The 17,518-nt window shown below is 35.3% G+C and overlaps 4 protein-coding genes across 7 annotated transcripts in view; all 4 read right to left on the reverse strand.

Annotated features, from left to right (window-relative positions):
• Positions 1–4,887: 4,887 nt before the first annotated feature.
• Positions 4,888–7,787, reverse strand: LOC110416666 (Polyketide cyclase / dehydrase and lipid transport protein). Its single transcript, XM_021428711.2, has 4 exons — positions 7,218–7,787; positions 6,893–7,088; positions 5,697–5,828; positions 4,888–5,222 (listed from the first exon to the last, which is right to left on the reverse strand). Exons 1-4 carry the CDS (start codon positions 7,532–7,534, stop codon positions 5,100–5,102), a joined length of 768 nt encoding a protein of 255 aa, XP_021284386.1. The 5' UTR covers positions 7,535–7,787; the 3' UTR covers positions 4,888–5,099.
• A 347-nt stretch (positions 7,788–8,134) lies between these two features.
• Positions 8,135–11,053, reverse strand: COR27 (cold regulated protein 27). 2 transcript variants are annotated; one of them, XM_021429020.2, is made up of 5 exons: positions 10,684–11,053; positions 10,002–10,202; positions 9,749–9,911; positions 8,824–8,930; positions 8,135–8,722 (listed from the first exon to the last, which is right to left on the reverse strand). In XM_021429020.2, exons 1-5 carry the CDS (start codon positions 10,792–10,794, stop codon positions 8,711–8,713), a joined length of 594 nt encoding a protein of 197 aa, XP_021284695.1. In that variant the 5' UTR covers positions 10,795–11,053; the 3' UTR covers positions 8,135–8,710. The 2 variants fall into 2 exon arrangements, with proteins under 2 accessions (XP_021284695.1, XP_021284694.1); XM_021429019.2 differs by having other exon boundaries at positions 9,731–9,911.
• Positions 11,054–11,884: 831 nt separating this feature from the next.
• LOC110416753 (Protein kinase family protein) lies at positions 11,885–17,512 on the reverse strand. Of its 3 annotated transcripts, none has more exons than XM_021428824.2 (13): positions 17,244–17,512; positions 16,872–17,091; positions 16,487–16,661; positions 16,245–16,328; positions 15,553–15,794; positions 15,063–15,294; positions 14,755–14,919; positions 14,544–14,675; positions 14,117–14,230; positions 13,677–13,724; positions 13,481–13,559; positions 12,934–12,990; positions 11,885–12,232 (listed from the first exon to the last, which is right to left on the reverse strand). In XM_021428824.2, exons 2-13 carry the CDS (start codon positions 17,054–17,056, stop codon positions 12,174–12,176), a joined length of 1,572 nt encoding a protein of 523 aa, XP_021284499.1. In that variant the 5' UTR covers positions 17,057–17,091; positions 17,244–17,512; the 3' UTR covers positions 11,885–12,173. The 3 variants fall into 3 exon arrangements, with proteins under 3 accessions (XP_021284499.1, XP_021284498.1, XP_021284497.1); XM_021428823.2 differs by having other exon boundaries at positions 16,872–17,120; XM_021428822.2 differs by having other exon boundaries at positions 16,872–17,512.
• The window catches only part of LOC110416580 (glutamate receptor 2.9-like), a 4,196-nt gene continuing 3,777 nt past the window's right edge, over positions 17,100–17,518 (reverse strand). Inside the window, exon 6 of the mRNA XM_021428592.1 lies at positions 17,100–17,120. Coding sequence (XP_021284267.1) covers positions 17,100–17,120 — 21 coding nt within the window. The remainder of the gene's footprint in view (positions 17,121–17,518) is intronic.

Raw genomic sequence — 17,518 nt, forward strand, 5'->3', positions numbered from 1 at the left:
ATGGTGAAAATGGTTACTTCTAGCAGTACTTCCTTTTTATTAATCAATGATGTACTCACACATATTACAAGGGAATTCGAATATGAAATCCTCTGACCTTTTTATATGGAGCCAAGATCTAATCAATACTCGAAATTTGATTTAACCATCCTATCATATGTAGTTTCGTATAGAGGAGAGATTAAAGAATGTCCTTTTCGCTTGTATTAGTGCTAAATGCCTAATCAAACTTCTTACGCACAAGGATTAGGTCTAGGAGATAATATTCTTCTTCCTCAAACTCTTTTGACGGGCTATATCTTATATAGAAATGGGATTTTTCCTCTCATCGCAAAAAAGTTTGATCCAAACTCCTGCATCCACTTGAACAAAATTGATAAGGGAGCCAGCGGAAGTCTAGAACTAGCTAGCTAGGCCCTAGGAACACTCACTTGCTCCATTATTTCAACATCCATGCACATTTTCCAATTTCGATCTAATAAGCATGCATTGCTGCTAGATACCGATCACTTCTTAGTTGTTCCTACAGCGTCGTTATCCTTGTAATGGCTTAGTGGTCTTGCTGCTCGGGAATGCTTCAACATATGCATGGCTTTTCACCAGGAGAAAATCTTTCTTGGATTTTATTCCCTGTCCAATGAATAAGAAAGTTCAGATTTAGTGTACCTTAATTAGTTTCCTCTTCTTACAGTGTGAATAAACAAAATAAAATAAAATATTCAAACACTTCGAAATTTTAATTAAAATTACTTGAAACTATATTAGTTTTTAAAGTAGATATTTCGTCAAAAAAAATATTTTTGCTGAATATATAAGTCTTGTTGTTAGTCCACTGTCAATATTTTTATTAATTTCATGACGTGATAATATTTTTAAGATAATTTTATTTTTTATTGATTTTAAAATTATCATTAAATAAATTATAATTTTTATTTTTTTTCAAAAAAAGAATTTCGACCTCTCACGGTCAATGATCGAGCTTCCTAAGAGAACACCGACCCAGTACTCTACAAAGGAGGGTAAGAAGGAGATGAGTGGTTGACTGGTGTAAGGAAACATCGCAAGTTAACTTGAGAGAAAAAATAATAATAAAATTTTTTTTTTTTTTATAATTGGAGGTAGGGATATTCATACTTTATTTTTTAAATAGGAAGATTATGTATAAATTAATGAGCCAAATACTCGAGTGTAAAAATATTTTAAATATTTTATATTTAACATTAACGCCGTTTAGACGTTTGAAGCAGAATATTTATTTTGAAAATTAATGAATCTTCGTATAATTTTAATTAAAATTTAAAAATATTTAGGTATTTTTCTCAAAAAAATTTACAAAATATGACAAGCTTTGTCGGATTTGATAGTTGTTTGGTATGTTTTTCATAATTTTGTATTATCTATCTAATAAACTTTATATATATATATATATTAACGTCACTCTTATCGTTAATTTGTTGTACTAAATTTATGATTTAGAGTTTAAAATTAAATTTTTTGATAGATAATAAAAAACTAGACAAATAATGCAAAATCTAAAAAGAACACCGAAGGAAGTATCAAACGGGGCATTTAGTCTAATTAATAGGTGCTTAATTATTAGGAAATCAAACCAAATTCGGATGCTTGTAAGTTAACACAAAATGAAAAATAACCACTCATCAACCTGTGTAATCCTTGAAGCGATCACTTGTAATAGTGGCAATAAGAGCAACATTATTTCATTGCAGGGATCAGAAGGGGAAAAGGTTTTTGGTTTTGGCTTTCGAATCAAGGTGGACCATAGAGGACATGAACCTACGAAATATAGAAAGAAAGTATAGCAATAGGGAATTAGGGATGTCTGAATTAAGTTCATCCAAGGAATCATATGAATCGTGTGCAATGCATCATTCCCGAAAGTTGGAGGCTATAGATTTGCGCTACATCAAGTTGCAGGCTGTAGAGGGGAAGGATGGAAGATCTTGAACAACTCTTTAGTTGCTCATTACCCACGACTTTTTTGAGCTTGAGCTGCACCGAAAACGCCAAGATATCCCATCAGGTAATCACCATGGGCAATGCTAGAAATCTCGCTGCTCCATGATGAGCTTACTCTATATATATTGAACATGAATTAGACATATAATGTAAAATTATAAAACTAAACACTAAATAAAGATAAAAGATTTCTATTCGTATATATTAAAGATAAATTATCATTGCTAAACTCTCTTTTATCAAAAAATAAAATAATGAATCTATTCCCCCATGTTAATAAAAACAAATGGAACATAACAAAGGGCTTGTAATCGAACAAGATGCTATGGGATGGGGATGATCGGTGGTCCATGCATATATTTTGGTGAATACTCCAAGAAAAAGAGGAATATAATCTAAAGGCCGCAGCAAGTCAACACTTGTTTAAATATCTCCTTGTGTGAAAGAACTCTTGTTTTGAAAGCAGAAGTTTTTAAGTTCCATTCCATCTGTGAAGCATTAGAATATACATATGATGACTCCCATGGCTGCCCTACCACAAACTTCTTTACCTGGGCTTGAGCTTAGCAGCAAGCCTCCATTCCATACACAGCAAAAAGTATCGAAAATTTAAAAGTCTAAAAAATTTCGGAAAGATGGTATATTCATGTTTTACTTTTTGACTTGTAGTGATTCATACCTTGCATGCTTTGCTTGTCACTTAGTTTTATCCAGCTCAATTAGTCGGCTACTTTATCTGCAACGTATGTTTGTCACGTCGTTGATCAAATTTGTGAAAATTTATTGTAATGTTAAAAATATTATAATACTATCTTTTCAATTTGTATAAAATTTAAATAATTATGAGGTGAAATGATTGAGAGCGGTGTATTAATTTTTGAATAATTAAAACAAGAGTGAAAATGAAAGGGGATGACAAGGGGCCGGAGAAACAAAAGGATAAGAAAAGAAAAAGAGAGTCATTGGATGCTTTTTAATGCTTGCAAAACAAAGGGTACATGATGCAAAAGCTGAGAGATTGGATTGCGAGGCGGGGAATGGAAAGGAAAGATATTCTATAGCTGTTCATCATAATTTATAGCCCAAGAGAATTTGTGGTTGACGGTGAAAATTGGTTAAATATCAGTATCCAATCATCGGGGTGTTCCTCCGATGGGGATGGATCTGCGAAGGACCCATCAAGGGAACTTGTTCCAGCTGGAGAGTATCTCCGAAAGTGCCTGAATTATTGCCTTGTGTTATTTGTTTTTGAGGTAAATAAGGAATCTTACAATTGAGACATAAAAACCCCATCAAATTGGCAAAGCCCAAGGTCGATCTTGACAACTCTTACAGCCCCCACTTTGCTTTTCCCATCGATTACTTAGTACATTGAATGGTCAAAATGTGGGCTCTCAATCTCATCATCCTCCCTTTGATCCATAACACGACTACTACTCATTTGCCATGGCGAATGACTCTGAATAAAGAAAAGCTCTGTTTAGCTTTAATAATTCTGGCCATTTGTAGGAGACGAAGACGAAGATGAAGACGAATGAATCCACGCAGCATCATGATGATGGAGTGATAACCCATGATATGGCAACATTTCATTCCTCCTACGCCCCGGAAAGAATTCAAACACTGTTTCATTATTTTGGCTGCGAGATGCCTTTATGTTCACTATGGTAATTTGCTCCCTCTTCACCGGTCGTTTTCGTGAGTTTTGGCCTGTCATCCATTACCGCAATTTCCCTTCTACCGTCTCCTTTTCTCTTGTCTTCTTCACTACATCCTTTAATGCTACAATAGGGAAAAGAAAAGAAAAGGGACAATGCGCATGTCGTCCTAGCTAGAATGATTGATTGATTGCCACTCAAAGCCTGGCAATCCTTTGGTAAATTTGGTCGTAACCAAAACAAGTTAGTTGAACATCATCCAGTTCAAAAGTGGATGCAAAAGCCAAACCTTAAAAAAAAAAAGGAAGTAAAAAGCCTTTTTTTAATATCGATTTCCCAAAATATCAAGCGTATTATTATAAAATAAGCTGGCGGAAATCAGATGCATGACAAACTCTTTTGATCAATCCTAAAGCACCTCCTCGAGGAACATTGCCACTTACCATAAGTCGACCTCACTCTTGAATCCGATGGAAATATATGTTCCTCAACAACCGAACATAAACTCTTAATGGGGTTTGGTTTTATTTCAACGATGGGCATTATATCAAACTTGTGCTCCTTCTTCATTCAATTATCAAACTTTTGAGGCATCCAAATGCTTGATTCGGATGCATTCCACTCCATGAAGTTGGGACAACACAACCCGAGCCTGGCATTATGGGATTAATTTTGCCCCCAAACGCTAACTTTCTGATCTGAAATGATCATCGACAAGACTGTATCACGATTGTAACATAAGAAACCATAATAAAACCCTGAAAATGTATAAATGAAAAATTGGCCCAGAGATATTAACTCTTTCAAGGTTTACATGATTCCTTTATTACATCTCTTTTAAAATATAGTTTAGATTCATTCATCCTTTTTGTTGTCCGAAACATAATAAAGGTAGAAGAACCAAGGCTTTCGATATGGACTAGAACAAGCGTCGAAGACTCGCAGGGAGATAGCAGTATGAAGCATAGGCCCAGCCCAGCCAACAAAACGGACGATAGGACAAGTCGATAACCTTCTGATGCACGTATATAGATTCATCTTATTGGTAACCTGTTATTGATTTTGTCAAACACAAGACAGATTCTCTCGGTCTCTCTTTTATTTTTTATTTTTTGTTTTTTCACAAATAACTTGCTCTGTGCAACAATACAAGTGCATGACTGATAAATCAATAGTTAAACACCATACTAAGTGAAAAATTGTAAAAAAAAAAATAGACATAGCTAGAAGTAAAATGCCAAAAGCTGACGAATGATTGAATGACATATCAATTGATCTTTGTGGAAATTGGATGAGGGAACAGGGTCAAACGAACGTCTAATATGGTTAAAGGTAAACTTTAAAGGCTGGGCAGTACACAAAACTAAAACTGCCCAGAGGGCGTCCTGAGACTACCCTCTATCAATTCCAACTGCGCCTTAAATGCACCACAGCCTTTCAAAGGCTGCTTCCAAAAACAAATATTCAAGCCCTTTCTCCATAAGAGTTTTCGAGTACTGGAACGCCAGGGCCATATATCAATCGGCAACGTTCACTAAATGAGCTAACCAGTCGTGAGACTACTTCCTTAAAGAACATGGACGCCACCTGTTGGAGATATCAAAAGATTAGGATGGTTCAAGCTCACCTCAGTAAAGAAAGTTCTAACATTTGGGTCAATGTATTCACAAGAAGGTATGCACTCTCTGACAGTAAAATGCTGTAAAAAGGCATGCAGCTGACAATTACAGCAGCAGTTATATTACAAAGAATAGGTGAAGAATCAAGTATTGAACAAGAATATAAAAGCAACTATTCCAGAACTAGGCCCAATTTTATCAGAGGAAGAGATGATAATTCAAATGAAGACGAGGAGAGTGACTGTTACATGCATATCATGTGAGGGAAAGTCAAGGAAAAATAACATACAGGTCATGATCAATGGTTGTTGAACATGTGAAAACTATGCTGCTGAAATGCATGCAGATGCTAAGAAGAATGATCTTTATGAGTAGTCATGCACAGCATTGGCAATGATCTATCAACCCCCTATACTCCACTATGCGGCCATTAGCCCATTACCTGCCGGTAAAGCGGTGACTGGAACTTAAAGTCCACAAGAAAGTAAAGGTTGCAAGTTCCTGGAACTGGTCCAGGACTGAATTCCCAAATGTTTATCAAATGATCAAAAAGGCTACTTTCAGATGCAGTTGACTGCAAGGACATAACAAAGGGTCAGATCATCGGCAAAAGAAGAGGGAAGAAAATTACATACAAAGACGAAAAGGACAATCTTTGGAGTGACAAGCCACACAATATCTTTTTATAAGTCACAGATGCAAAAAAGTAGCCCACAGGTGGCACAGTAAATCATAAGCTAAAATGATCTATAACTAGTAGTATTGTCATTTTAATTCCAAGGAAAAAAAGAGATCACAACATACTCCCATATGCAGGTTATTAAAATGGCAAATGTGGCTGCTCCATAACATTCATTCAAACATTCAAGTTTGAGTTAGTTATGACTGGAAATAAGGTTCTTTCTTCCTAATTTCAGAGGTTCGCAGCTATGGGTCCTTTTTTAATATTGGGGCCGGGCAGGGAGAGAGAGAAAGAGGTGCAGCTATTCAAAATTGCTTCATTTTGTTGAAATTTATGTTGAAGAGATGAAACACTATATCTCAATCATGTCTTTTCAACTTCATCCAAAATTTTGCATCTAAGTCCCCTAATGGCATTGAATAGAACTTACAAACAAGTTGCTACAAAAATTGCTCACACATTTACAATATTGCTGAAAATTGCTGGTTTATAGCTCTCAAGATCCTCCTTGGTTAGCTCCAAACTACATTTAGAACTACTCCATTTCCAAATTAGGATAATGAAAACTTAACAATTCGCAAGTAAAAATTCACTACCTCGGTAAGGTCTATCCGGGGATTGTTGAAGTTTATATTTTGATACACTATAGCATGCACAAAATATATGTTCTCACTCATCGTTAAAATCCAGGAAATGACAAAGCACAGAAAGAAGTTCACAAGAAAACTTAACAGCTCATAGAAATTCAAATCCATTGTACCCTGTAATTCTAACCTAACTGCCCGATAAAAAGTCCGGCGTTGAGCATATTCAAACATCTTCCAGCATCAAGATGCAATATCTTAATACGATAAACATTGCAAAGTGAATACTTACAACAACTCACAGAAAACGAAATAGAAACTAAGCAATAAGAAAACCAGCTGCTTTAAATAGAGAGTTAACGTTATTATTACCTTTACAAACTTTGCTCTGCTTAGTTCTACATGAGAAACATAACTCTCAACAAGAAACTTAAAACCAATCTCTAGTTCAGCATCAAAGGATCCGTCCGGATACCGTTTAATTATATCAGACCGCTGACACCAAGGAACAAATCCATGATACAAATCAACAGCTGCAACCACATCAAATAACTGCTCCGGCGAATACCTAATCATCAACAAACTCTTTTCAAATTTGCCTATTCGCCACGCCTTAATCCAATAATAAATCATTAAAAAAAACATTATCTTTTTATAAATAAAGGAAATAATGAAACGAAGATATTGATAAAATTACCCCATGACGATTCTCTCCTCGTACACTTTCGATAAAACGCCACCTTCTTCGCCGTCTCCGCAGCCTAAAAACCGTCTCCTTTGGAGAGCGTAATTATCGCATAAGCTTTTAAATGAAAAATTAGATTCCTCTTTACGCGAACCGATTAACGGGTGAACCGACGGCGTTTTGATAGCGGCAATGTTACTAAACCATCGGATTTCATCGAATTCCCGCGAATGGCCTCCGCTCTTGACGTGCCTAACGAAATGGCTAATCCCGTTTCTACGGGATATTACGGACCCGACCGCCTTCGAGGTGGATAAAAATGGCGGCATTGTAGATTTTAGGAATTAGCTCCCCAGTTTTTTGAGAAAAGGAAAGTGTAAAGGAATAAAAAAAGATTGGGAGAAATGGAGCGGTGAAGTTCAATAGCGAGAAAGGAGGAGAAATTGGAGAACCAAAATTGACAAATTGGAAACCCTCGGTTGACACGTCAAAGAGGGAAAAGAGTCGTTCCTTAGACGATCAAGGACGAGTTTACTAGGGAAATTTCATTTTTCGGACAGCGGAGCGAGATTCCAGGATATGCCGGTTCGGTGTTATGGAAATATTAAATAATAATAAAATTTTTTTTTTTAAAAAAAAAAACCAAATGAAGTTATATTTGTGAAATTTAATATAAAAATAATATTTAATAAATAACTTGTAAAATAATGGGTAAAAAAATTACTGTAATTATCTTAAAATTTTATTTTAAAAAATAAAAAATAAAATTGTTGGATTGTAACTTTAGTTTTCCCCAGTATATGTATATCTTCACATGCATTGCATGAAGTTGCTTCTCTAACTCAACTATTACAAGTAGCCCAACCACATAAAGCAAATTCCAAATTCACTTGTCTTCTTCCTTGTTGAAATGAATCAAAACTCCTCAACTAAGCAATTATTAGAAGATGGTTTGATTCACTTGAAAACACTCTTTTACAGCAACATCAACAGGAATGGCGACCCTTTTTGTGTCAGGCCATCTCCATACATTACGTACAGACCTTTGATGACACTGCAATAACTATATATATATATATATATATATATATATCACATACAAGATTCAAAATTGCACGATACTGAGAATAATATTTACAGATAGAAAGAACATCGGTACACCAACATGGGATGTTCTTGACCCAAGAACTCATCCTTCTACCACTAATGCCACACTTGCTGTATTTACAAGAAATAGGAAATGGTCCTACATGAACTACTACTCCCGATCTCTCATGTCTCTGTCGCTGTCACATGCGAGTAACAAAAATATTAAGGAATCGAAATTTAGGTTACAGAAGTCACCAAAATTAATACGTATGGAGTTTCCTTCGGTTTGCTCTCACTGTATCAGGATGTCTAATTAAACAAACCATTTGCCTTTTTTCCAAATGAACCACTGGTGGAAGCCCTTTATGAAGCTGCAGGTATACACTTTCAGCTACTTCTACTAGGAAGGCTTTGGCTTATGGAACAACCTAAACACAAAGAGAGAAATGGCATAAAGTTAGGACTAGAAGAAAGTGATTTATATTATTGTCTTAGTAACAAATGAAAGGATCGCTGTAATAAATTTTACCTGATCATTGCATGAATCGTTTCCCAGAGTTTTCAGCTTCTTGGAGCTGCAGTCACTGCATGCCTTTTCACCTTGCTCTTCATCTTCAAAGTTCTGATCTGACACCTCTGCAACAGCCAACAACCACTAGAGTTCAATTATTTTGATAGCAAGAAAATGTGCTTCAAGCAGTTTTCATTTTGTTATAAGAAATCCAACAAAATACAGAGAATCCATTGTAGGCATTGTACTAAAAATTAATACATGAATGCTCCTAAGTCCTAAACCCCCACAAATACATATAAGCCACTGAACTAAACATCAGCTGCAATAGCATGGGGCTGGCTAGATGATCTTTTGTTTCCTTTCTTTTTTTTCTCTTTAAAGAAAGCCTATAACTCAAAGTTATTCTCACTTGCAAACATAAACAACCCAAAGATTAAGACTAATTGCACAAATCTCAATATCAAACGCTAAGCTTTGTCATTTTATTTTGTTACATACCTATCATATATAGATAAATCATGATTATATTAGAGTTGGAAAACAGAACCAAAAGCACTTCAAGTGAAACATTGACAGATCAACCATACAACTTGAAATTGTTAACTTCGAGCAAGTTTCAAATTGGATGGATTAACCAAGGTAATTCACAGAGTAAATTTAGATTTCGAAAACGGATGCATGCTTAGACTGGTAATACATTTGTCTCTACTATGCAAGAGTAACAAGCAAGTAGAGGTACATAATAGAGATGAAAAAGAATTAACCAACAAATGCCAGATGACAAATAATAATAAAGGAACATATTTTAGACAATATTATCATGAACACACCAAATACCACTGCAACACCAGTTTCACCGCCACATTCCAATAAAGTCATATACACGATATTGCTCTATTCACATTTAAATTGTTAGTTTTACCTTTGGATGAAGCACTACCTTGTACACTACGGGAGGCTGGAACATGAGACATAGATCCAGATCTGAAGTGCTGGACCCATGGACTTGCCACAAAACAATGAGAGCCATCTGTTTTATTTAGTTGAAATCCAGGTCTTTCAAAATTGATCTTCTTCCAGCTACCACCTCGAAGAACCTTAAACTGAAAATAAAGATTGGAACAAGCAGTAAATAAGATTCTGCATAGGGAATGGAAAGGCAACCAATCACGGAGCAGAGATCAGTCTTGAACCTGGCCAGAAGAGGTACAAATATTACAATGTATCTGCCTGGATGATTTTGATCTTGACAACTTCTCCTTTTTTGAGTTCCAGCCAAGAAAATTCATAGAATCATATAACTGGTTAACAAATGATGCTTCCATGGATTTGAGGTATAAACTATGCTTCTCATCTGTCCATTCTGTAGAGGTAGATTCTGTCACCAGGGAATCCTGTTGTATTATCATCATTAACACACGATCAGCAATAAACAATCCCAATTGAAAAGTTACATGTAAAGAGACCACCATCACACCCAACTACAACTACAGCATGCATCAATTTTCTATGCTTCCAAGTTACAAATCCTCAATTAATAGTGCCTAACTACCAAAGCTAACTCAAAAGTTAGAAACCTTTGGTAATCAATTTTCTTAAAACGATATTTAATGCTCATAAAATATTAGTAAACGAAAATCCAAAGAACATGCATGATTGAAAATGATAAAAATTTACCATGTAAAGGGGTTACTAGTATCTTAGGTGCTATAAAACTGAAGTTTGGAAGTTTTGCGGCTTAAGAGTTAAACCCATCTCAAATTTACTATGGTTAAGCCAGGCAAAAAAGAAACCCCGTGAATCAAATTCCTTTATGCATATATGATATATCAATAACCAAAAAGAACCTAGGAAAAGAAGGAGAAGAAGGTATACCAAGCTTGGACTTTGTTCTTGGTGAGCAAACTCGGGTGACCTCTCACGAGTCAACTCAGAGGCGGAAGCCTCTGAACTCGTCCGAGACTCAATTCTCCTGAAACCCTCCATGCAAACCAACAAAACAAAATACGCCCTGAATTTAAAAGATTAGAAGATTATTAAAAAAGAAAAAGAAATTTATGAAGGAACAAGACAGAGAGAGAGAGAGAGAGAGGAGAACGCGAGGCGATGGCCGGTGAGATGTAACGAGGAGGTTGTGCTTGAGGGAGGGACAAAACAACGATACAGTTGTCATCGCTTTTACACGTGTCATGGGACCGTCACATTGCCACGTCACTTCCTTGGGCTAGCGAAAGTGCCAGATATTTGTTGGGGGGTGCTCAAAAATATCTGTTCTCCTCCTTTCTTTTATTATTACTTGACAGATACGTTTATTTTGATTGCCCCTACTTTTTCTTTTCTTCATTCTTTTCTTTCTACTTTATATGCAAATTTCTTTTTTTTTTTGAATTTATTGCAGACAAATTACTAAAAATATATACATAGACTTGTCGCCATATGTAAACTTTAGTACTTTATACCCCAACTTTTTAAGATTATTTTCTTATATTAAACCTCAGTAAATTAATGTTAAGAGATTAGATACTCTCTATTTAATTAATTTAATGATAATATTATTACTGAATAATACTTAAAAACATTACCCGAGGATATTTTTGGGTTTTAAGAATAGGTAAGGATAACGTCAAGGATAAATAAAGCTAGTTGTACAATATTCCAATGCGATATTTGTGTATGAAGACACTTGGAAATTTTAGATTTTTTTGTTTGTTGGAATAGGGAAAATGATTCATTCGGCGGCTTCTTTCCCTTCAGAACGAAGAAGAAAAGAAGTGAACGAATTAAATGTTCTGTACAAGTTGAAAAGGAAGACGGTGGAATTAATAATTGAATTGTAGCAAACTAGAAATGTCGTATTCAGTGGCTACATTTAGTCAGATCATTAGCACCTGACCAGTGAAATTGGCCATTAATTAAGATATATATATATATATATATATTTGCAATTCGTCCAAACAAGATATTTCTTGCCAGGCTCATGGTTTTGCCTTTTTCCCATGATTTGTTGTTAAGGTTGGATTTACATGGAAATGTTTTTGGCAGTTAAAATGGGAATCTTTGGTGACTTGTTTATGTATGAAGGGAAAATTGAATTCCGATAAAAAAAAAAAAATTACAGTCAAAATGAATTGAACATAATTTTCGGCTTTACAGTAGCTCTTATACACAGCAATTTTTGGAGAAAGAAAAGTATTGGTCTAGATTACTTCCAATCTTTTCACTTGACCTTATTCATGTCTCCAAGCAGCTCTTCTTTGACAAATTCAATCTCATATAATATGATCCCCCTTTGGCTTCCCAGAGTGTACCTGAGATGAACTGAAGATCGCCTACTCTCAACCGATGCTGACAGAGGGTGCTCCCATTCAAGTTTCCTGCTTCTGCTCTCCCTCTGGTATTACGGTTTCTTGAAGATCAATCCGACCTGCATCAGTGAAAGGAACTGATGATTAAATAAAGCTTGTGTATTTTTCAATTCTGCAAAATGCACAACTATTATCTTGACATGGACGAGTTTACAGGTATCTTCATTATGCAGATGACTTCCATTAACACCTACTAAAGTCTATGGTGATGATATAAGTCATTTTTGTCCTTCTCAAAGAATATGTTTATGTCAAGAAAAAACAAAATGTTACATAACAGATTCCATTCCAATTCATTCATAACTGAAATTAGGAATGCAAAGAATGTGACAACAAAGAGGAAAGTGGGGGAGGAATCGACCATTTGTCATATATATGCTAATTAACTATTTTAGATATTATTAAAAAACAGTTTTAGGACAAATGAAATTATGATATTTTGCTTCCTTGAGAGATGGGGGAAAGAAAACAAAACAAAATACAGCAACTACCTGGCTCCTAAACTTACCAATTACCAAAAAGGTGTTTTCAATGCTAGATGAGGCATATATACTAATTGCTGTGGTGAAGATATATTACTTTGGATCCATCAGCAATCAACCACACTCAAAAACTATAAACCCACATATACTATTCCTTTATTGAGGAAGACTAGTTGCCATCAGTGTCGCAGTATTCTATGATGACAAACATTAAAGTAGCATAACAAGCTTTCTTCCTCATGAAGCTCAGGATCTTTTAGAAAAGAAAAATATCATACCTAGTAAGGTAATAAGAGATGGAGCTTTTGAAGGTCCATTGGATCTCATGTCAGTACCTGCAATGCGTAATCTAAACTGTGAGTCCAATACCATAATTGTAACATGTGTAGCAATTCATGAAGCTATCATAGAATTCTCTGTATGTACAGTCACCAATTCATAATTGCTGTGTTAGAACCTCACAAGACAGTGCAAGCACAAAGCAAATCCTCAACTAATGTTTAGCAGATCTGTAAAATGAGAATAACAAGCCCAAAACTTGCAATATACAGACGTTTGCTTCTTGATTACAAGGCATTCACATTTACTATGAACTTGTGCATGAAAAAGAAAAAATAATAATAATGGCACCCTCCTCATCATGTAGAAACCATACTGAAGCAGCTTTAGTGAAAATGCAGCATTGGTTAACAGTAAAATCAAAAGTGCATGTCGCTAAAGCATTGATTTACATCAATCTGATGAATTACAAAAAAAATAAAATTGTATATTACTATATGACAATTCCAAATACACTCCCATGTAAGTATGTATAAAGAAATATACCTGAACTTTCAAGCGACTTTACGATGTCTGATTTCTTAAAAGTAAATCCAATGAAATTGGTATCTTTTGATGTCAACATCTGCTCCATCAAATAAACAAAAACATATCCCAAAGTTTTAGCATTAATCTAGTATAATACAGTACCACAAAAGCTTTCTAGAAAGAAAATGAAAATTGGAGCAAACAAGGTCTTTACCTTCCTCCAAGGTCCCACTTGTGGAATTGCGGAGGGAGGGCCATCAATCTACCAAAAAGCAAAGAAAGAGCAAAATTAATTTTACTGAAAAAGCATAAAAGAAGCAAAAACGTTCAAGAAAAAAGACAACAAGAATTCCAAAGTTTCATCCAGAACACTTTAAACCTTCATGCTGTTTAATGTTTCTAAAATATCTAAAAAAGAAAATAAACCAGAGCAACGTGCAAAACTGATTAAACTCGTTATACCAACTCACAACCAAGATACAGTGAGATAGTTATAAATTTTGGAGAAACTCTCAATATCCCATTGGAAAAGAGGCTTTATTAAGTTAAAAGTGCTCCAAAGCAAGAAGGCTAGCATGAGTCTTAGGAGTTGTAAAGACCTTCATACCCCATAAAAGGGTATAAATCTGATGCATTAGCATTCAAACTACTCACTTCAGGAAACTTCTCAAAATTTTGAGTATCCAAGTCTCCAGTCACTGTTGGCTTATATGCAGCTTCAATTTCATATAGTTTTTCCCATTGCACACCTTTGAACCATGGATGTGCCTGAAAAATATTCAAGACTTCAAAACAAAAATAAAATAAAGAGTATCAACAAGCTCAAACTGAGAAAATTAACAAATTGATCCAATACTAAAATATTGCACAAATAGATGATGCAACTAGTTTTTCAATCTAAAAATTTAAGATCTAGAATGCAGTCTTTGGTTAGGAAAATATAAGCTTACTTATTGTGAATGCTTGATGAAAAAGTATCCTGCAACTAAACCATGTTTTAAAACATAAAACACAAATCTCTGAATTTTAATGTAATACTTCTAATAACATGAAACATTTACATTTCATTTAAAGCATTTACCTTCAATTCTTCTACACCTCTGGTGCCCAGGCGGGTTTCAACATCACAGAGCAGGTGACAAATTAAATCCTTAGCCTCATCAGTTATTTTTGGTTCATCAGGGAATTTCAAGCAGGTTCTCCAGTTGATTATCTGTGCAAGAGAAAAAGATTACCATCTAGTGAACAAAGGAGGCTAAAAAAATCCCCAAGAACCAAAAACTAGGAGGCACCTTGCGGCATGTTATCCGAGGATCATCAGAACAAAATGGAGGATAGCCTACGAGCATCTCATACATGATTGCACCTAGGGACCACCAATCACACTCCATCCCATAACCCTTCTTTAGTAGAACTTCAGGAGCCATGTAATCAAGAGTTCCAACAGTTGAATAAGCCTGCACAAGCCAGAAGTTAGCTGACACTGAATGCAAGTAACATGCCTGCTTAAGAAAGTAACAAATGTAATATCTGAAACGTACAAAAGTTGTTCATATGAAAAATTTTATGCAGGTAACTGCAAATAGAATAAAAATAATACCAATGCACGACGATTACGTTTCCATTGTTGTAGTTGTTCTTTTGGCATCATCCAAGGGGGTCTTTCAGAGCTTGACTGGACCTCAGCTTCACTTGTAGATTCCTGGGAAGTTAAATCTTCATCTTCCAACAAAATTGATGAATATTTGTCATCCAGGGGTTTACACAATCCAAAATCTGATAGCTTCAAATGCCCATTCCTATCTAGTATCAGGTTATCTGGTTTAATGTCCCTACAAGCAAAATACCGTCGAAAGTAAATATCCTGCAAAGTGGTATATATTTTAAGTATTTTAAATTATCATATATCACCACAAGTAGTTTCCTCCAGGCCAAGCACAATGTATGACAACCTTGTGGCTAGTCAAAGCTATCATCTCTCATCAATTAAAAGGTACATACATTCAGGAAAATCCAGGCCTGCCACTGGTCCACCCACATTGAGACACTCCATCTAGTAATTTTAGAAACATGTTCATAAAATGCAATACCTATGAATATAGTTGTGTTGATGAATTGAATGAATAGCCAAAATGCTCTCTGCCACATAGAATCGTGCAACATCTTCAGAAAGAATATCTTCTCTCATCAGTAGTGTCATAATGTCACCACCAGGTAAATACTCCATTATAAGGTACAAGAAATCAGAATCTTGAAACGAATAGAACAGCTTTACAATACACCGGCTATCAACCTCGGCAAGCAAGTTTCTCTCGGAACGAACATGTTCAACCTTGAAGATAAAAGTAAAGTGAAAAATAAGGAGAACTGTTTAAACTTGAACTGTGATTTGTGTTATAGACCACCAAGAAAATGCTTGATTTATTTTCATAAAGTGCTTAACCATTCCAAATCGAACGGGATTAAGAATTTTCTAAGCTGAATCGAGAAATTGCCAGCTGGCTATTCGAACAGTAATCAAACAATATAAAAGTACCAAAATAAATGGGGTTTGAAACAAAAGGAGGTAGGTTAATAACCATGCAGATTTTTCTTGCATTAAAAGCATCCCTGAGAAAGCTACTGCATTATTTTCAAGAGTCCTAGCAATCTTCGCAATCACATGATTAAACTAGCTATGAAACTATTAAGTAGTAAAGGAAATACAGAGCCTGTGAGAAATGAACTGATATAATCAATAAGGGCCATACAGTTTTGAAAGTGTATTAGTTTGGTGAATTACCTGTCCACGACTAAGCATCTCTGATTTCTTTAACTTCTTCATGGCAAAAATCTCTCCTGTGGTTTTAGCTTGACATAACCTTACCTGCATTTGTTACATATAACCAGTAATAACTATCAAGCCATCTAAATATATGCATCAGCAATTTCTTTTCCCGCAGAAAAACAAGTTAAAAAAGCCTCAATGAGGTCAAGTCACCGACAATTTTAACCAATGATCACTAGCAAATGTTTGAAATATACCTCGCCAAATGCACCTTTTCCAATTACAGTTAATTGTTCGAAATCATCAATTCCGACTTTACGTCTTTGCAGCCTCATATATTCAGTTTCTCTCCTTTCTAAATTCCTCATCATCTCCTCTTGTTCCTCACTGGAAACCTGAGCTTCCTCTGCTCTCCTTTGCAGTGCTCGCCGTCTTAAAAAGAACAACAGTCAATATCCAATAAAGCTACACTCCAATTCTCGAAAACCGCACAGCAAATTCCATCTACGCTAACCATACCCATTTAATTACATCATAATTTCAATAATTACCAAGAGCAAATAAATTCAACAGCAAAAGAGAAACTTAAAGCAGCACATGGATATTATAAATGCAACAAAAGTACGGACGACCAGAATTTACCTTTCCTTACGCTCTTGCAACCCTTGCAAGTAGTTCTTGTAATGATTCTCAATGAACTGTTTGGCGGCGGCCGCTTTTTGCCTGGTTACTGGAGAAGAAACGGAGACATCTGGATCCAAATCGAAGCCTCGACCCGCTTTCAAGTTCAAAGCTCCTAATCTCACCGTCCCATCTCCACCGTCCATGTTTCCTCACAAAATTACAATCAAATCTTCTCCTCCTTTTTTCTCACCAGACACCAGGTTTCAACTTTCAATCAATAAGATTTAAAGAAATAATAACCATTTCAAATACAAAAAGGCAAAAAAAAAAAGCTGATAAATGAAGATTGTTCGGTGTCACAGTATCGAGGAGAGATCTAGGAGCTCTCACCTGTCAGTTGTTTGTGAGAATGACTCAAAGAAGAGCAAAAAAATTAAAGGACATTAGAATTAAAATTAAAAATGAACTGGCAAATGTTAATGCGTGAGCGTGTGCCTTGGAGCACGCCAGATTATAAATAAATAAATAAATTTATATTTATGTTTTGCATTGCAAGGCTGTCTTTATCTGTTAAAACTGAGATTGTTTGTTGCTGTTTAAGCTTTTCGAAGGTTTAAAAACAATAAAGAATATATTTTTTCATTTTTTCCTTTTTTTTTTTTTTT

The sequence above is a fragment of the Theobroma umbraticum genome, unplaced genomic scaffold (genome assembly GCF_002168275.2).
Source record: "Theobroma umbraticum cultivar Fairchild unplaced genomic scaffold, ASM216827v3 scaffold_51.0, whole genome shotgun sequence".
NCBI classification, from domain to species: Eukaryota; Viridiplantae; Streptophyta; class Magnoliopsida; order Malvales; family Malvaceae; genus Theobroma; species Theobroma umbraticum.

Coding starts and splice junctions, on each gene's coding strand:
- COR27 (XM_021429019.2), bottom strand. CDS start 10,794: ATGGAGGGTTTCAGGAGAATTGAGTCTCGGACGAGTTCAGAGGCTTCC. Junction 9,912..10,001: donor TTTGTACCTCTTCTGGCCAG/GTTCAAGACTGA, acceptor CTTTATTTTCAG/TTTAAGGTTCTTCGAGGTGG. Junction 8,931..9,730: donor AGGTAGTGCTTCATCCAAAG/GTAAAACTAACA, acceptor TGGCTGTTGCAG/AGGTGTCAGATCAGAACTTT.
- LOC110416666 (XM_021428711.2), bottom strand. CDS start 7,534: ATGCCGCCATTTTTATCCACCTCGAAGGCGGTCGGGTCCGTAATATCC. Junction 7,089..7,217: donor GAGGAGAGAATCGTCATGGG/GTAATTTTATCA, acceptor GTTGATGATTAG/GTATTCGCCGGAGCAGTTAT. Junction 5,829..6,892: donor GCAGAGCAAAGTTTGTAAAG/GTAATAATAACG, acceptor ATGTCCTTGCAG/TCAACTGCATCTGAAAGTAG.
- LOC110416753 (XM_021428824.2), bottom strand. CDS start 17,056: ATGGACGGTGGAGATGGGACGGTGAGATTAGGAGCTTTGAACTTGAAA. Junction 13,725..14,116: donor ATTTTGAGAAGTTTCCTGAA/GTGAGTAGTTTG, acceptor GCTTTTTGGTAG/ATTGATGGCCCTCCCTCCGC. Junction 12,991..13,480: donor AAAGTCGCTTGAAAGTTCAG/GTATATTTCTTT, acceptor TACGCATTGCAG/GTACTGACATGAGATCCAAT.